At 34.3% G+C, this 3,221-nt stretch overlaps 1 protein-coding gene across 1 annotated transcript; it reads left to right on the forward strand.

Annotated features, from left to right (window-relative positions):
- The first annotated feature begins 222 nt into the window (after positions 1-222).
- LOC120464949 (complement C1q-like protein 2) lies at positions 223-1,680 on the forward strand. Its single transcript, XM_039654561.2, has 4 exons — positions 223-465; positions 641-724; positions 960-1,079; positions 1,159-1,680. The coding sequence occupies exons 1-4, from the start codon at positions 297-299 to the stop codon at positions 1,440-1,442; spliced, it is 657 nt and encodes a 218-aa protein (XP_039510495.2). The 5' UTR covers positions 223-296; the 3' UTR covers positions 1,443-1,680.
- The last annotated feature ends 1,541 nt before the right edge of the window (positions 1,681-3,221 follow it).

Raw genomic sequence — 3,221 nt, forward strand, 5'->3', positions numbered from 1 at the left:
TCTGACTGTGGTTAGTATAATTCATGCATGAAAGGGTTAAAACATGATTAAACAAAACAATGTACCATGGATACTACTTACTACCACCTTTACAAGCTTTTAAGCTTTTTTTGTATTGATGAGGAAATATAATCCAATCACAATGTGTTTGTCATTCTGGAAATGCCATGGCATACACCAATTATTGCTTCAAAATGCAGTCCAAAGTCCCTTGGTCTGTTTAAACAGTTACGCAAGTGGTCTTTAAGTGAATGTTATTCAGTTAGAACATGACTTAACAGACAGAACAATACATAATGTTGATTTTTATAACAGTGTTGATGCTTAATGCGTGGGCTATACCAGCAGATGATATATTTTCACCAAACATAAATATCCTTGAAGAACTGGGAAAGATGAAGATCATGGAAACAAGGCTGGAATCTATGGAGAAGGAAATGGAGCGACTAAGAACAGAAAACACAGGTAATGTCACACTGCTTGCAAATGTGAAGGACATTGACAACTTTAATAAAATATAAAACTAGTTTCCATAAAAACCAGGCAAAAAACTGCCTATCAAAAAGTTCAAGGCTTCAATTGATCAGACATATTTTATGTAAATAAATGAATGTTTATTGATCAATGATTATTATTTTAGCTCAAGGTAAGGAACTGGACACTTTACGTGAAACAACAAAGGATGTAAAGACCAAAATGGATGATCTTATAAAACAAAAAGAAGGTAAGGTTTATTAAATATTATACAAGAATTCATACATTTAATTGTTGAATAAGTGTGTTTCTCAATGTTGAATTTTGTGATTTATATTCTTGTTTTTTCTTTTATGCTTTGTTATTGTAATGCCATTTATAAAGAATCTCAGTTATATACTTTCTTTATCATAGGTAAACCTTAAAATGAATGTAATTAAATACTTTTTAATGATGCAACCTAATTTACATACTTTATGTCATAGTTTCAAAAGTGGCTTTCTCAGTTTCTCTGTCGTCCTCTTATGGGCCACTTAGCAGTTTACACACCCTGATTTACAAACACATCTTCCTCAATACTGGAGAGGCTTATGACACAAATACAGGTACAGAAAACCACTTTATATACCTTGAATTTGACTTTTTTTTAACCCTGATTGATTTATGTCATTTTGTCTGATACAGGAATCTTTACAGCACCTATGAAGGGAGTGTATGTATTCAGGGTTTTCTCTAAGGCCTATGGCAGTTCAGATAAAGCAGTTGTCGCAGGCTTGTTTAAGAATGGCCAGCATGAAATTTCTACATATGCACGTCAAAAAGATGGTTTCACCGGCTCTTCGAATGGAGTTTCTCTGCTGCTTGAAAAGGGGGATAAAATATGTGTAAATCTCTATCCTAATTATTGGATTTTTGACAATGAACACCATCACAGCACCTTTAGTGGACATCTGCTTTTCCTCATGTGATCGGAACCTACATGAACGTCTTTGGACATCAAGACTGTAATAATACAAGATGTTCCATTCACATTTTTTTTCTCTCTGTAAGACTATAAGAGTGAATGAATTTGATAACATTTTCAGTTAATTTAATACTTGTACTTCAAATGCATCAGCACCTATAAAGTGAGTTTTGTTAAAAGGCCCTATATGTGTGTCAATGTGTCAAAATGCAATCCATTAAAGAATTTAGTAAAAAATATAACTTTGAGTGTCACATTATTTCATCATCTACTGCTCTTTATCTGTTTTCTGGAGTCTTCTGTTCTCTCAAGTGAAGTGATGTGATGTGCAGGACAAGAATGGTATAACCCATACTCGAAATTTCTCCTCGAAAACGAATTTCTCTTTGTTTCCTGCAGGTATTGACAATCGAATCTGCAACCTTCGGGTTACAAGTCTGACTCTCTAACATTAATGCAAGATTCTGCAAAATAAATAAATGCAGTTAAAATATTAGCTGCAGAATTTTGAACACAACTTTTTTGAAGTATGCTTAAACCCCAATACGTTAAACAAATATGTTAATTAACTTTTCGGCTGCTGAAAGGGAGGACACAATTTTGCGATATCTCTAAGTTAAAAAATAACTCTTAACAACCTTTTGTTCATAAGGATCAACTGTCAATGAGGAATCAAAAAGCACTCCCAGATTCATTAATTTCTTCTAAAACTCAAATACAGAACCATCAATGATAAGAGGTCTTTAGTTAGCCTACACTGAGCTGATAAGGAGAACCAATAAGCATGACCTCAGTCTTATCACCGTTTAAACACAGAAAATTATTAGCCAGTCATTATTTAATCTCATAGATATATTTAGTGAGTAATAAGACAGCCTCACTGTGGCCATGTTTACAATGAACATAGATTTGTGTCATTGGCATATACGTGATACTTGATACCTAAAATTCATAAGAGTTGACCAAGAGGGAATACATAAAGCCTAAAAAGTAAGGGTCCTAAAATTGAGCCATGAGGGATGCCAGTAGAAAACTGACCCAATATCAGACCTGTATACCCCTAGAGCAACAAAATGGATCCGGTCAAATAGGATCTAAACCAGTTTAAGACGGTGCCAGAAATACCAAAAACTCAATGTTTCAATGTGTAAAAGAGTATGATCTACAGTGTAGAAAGCGGCATTAATGTCTAAGAGAATATAGTATGGGATCTAGAATCAGAGGCCAATTCACTTTAACCAGGGCCATTTCATTGCAAAGTGAAAACCAGATTGAGGTTAATCAAAAATTACTAACAGAAAGATTTTTATGCAAATGTAAAATTTTAGCCCAGAAAGTTAGATTTCATATAGGTTGATAGTTTAAATTATCCAAATTTAAGTTTCGCTTCTTGAGTACAGGAGAAACAGCAGCGGTTTTAATGAAGCTGGGACAACATCAGTACTTATGGATTCGATTGCTGGGCACAAAGGCTCAAAACAATACTTAAACCAGTAGTAAGGGGATCAAGTATGCAAGTAGTAGCTTTCATACCTGAAACAACTGTTACAAGTGCGGCAAAATCAGGTTGGAAAACGAGCGGAAAAAAACAAGGGGAAAAATTAAGGTGAACTACGCAGTATTGGGCAATGGGCATTCAAGGTGAACATGATTGCAGTTTACTTGTTAGATTAAATAGTCTCTAGTGGGTTTGTCAGACTTTAATGTTTACATGTACTATTAGCTCATAGTCATGGGTTATGTCCTGTATAGTCTTTAGATGCTTTTGTTAGTGGGTCACTTC

The sequence above is a fragment of the Pimephales promelas genome, chromosome 5, assembly GCF_988280905.1.
Source record: "Pimephales promelas chromosome 5, fPimPro1.hap1.1, whole genome shotgun sequence".
Classification (NCBI taxonomy): Eukaryota; Metazoa; Chordata; class Actinopteri; order Cypriniformes; family Leuciscidae; genus Pimephales; species Pimephales promelas.

Excerpts from the sequence above, each read along its gene's own strand:
- LOC120464949 (XM_039654561.2), top strand. The coding sequence starts at position 297 with ATGTTGATTTTTATAACAGTGTTGATGCTTAATGCGTGGGCTATACCA. Across the intron at positions 725-959 it reads TCTTATAAAACAAAAAGAAG|TTTCAAAAGTGGCTTTCTCA; the intron begins GTAAGGTTTATT and ends TTTATGTCATAG. Across the intron at positions 1,080-1,158 it reads GGCTTATGACACAAATACAG|GAATCTTTACAGCACCTATG; the intron begins GTACAGAAAACC and ends TGTCTGATACAG.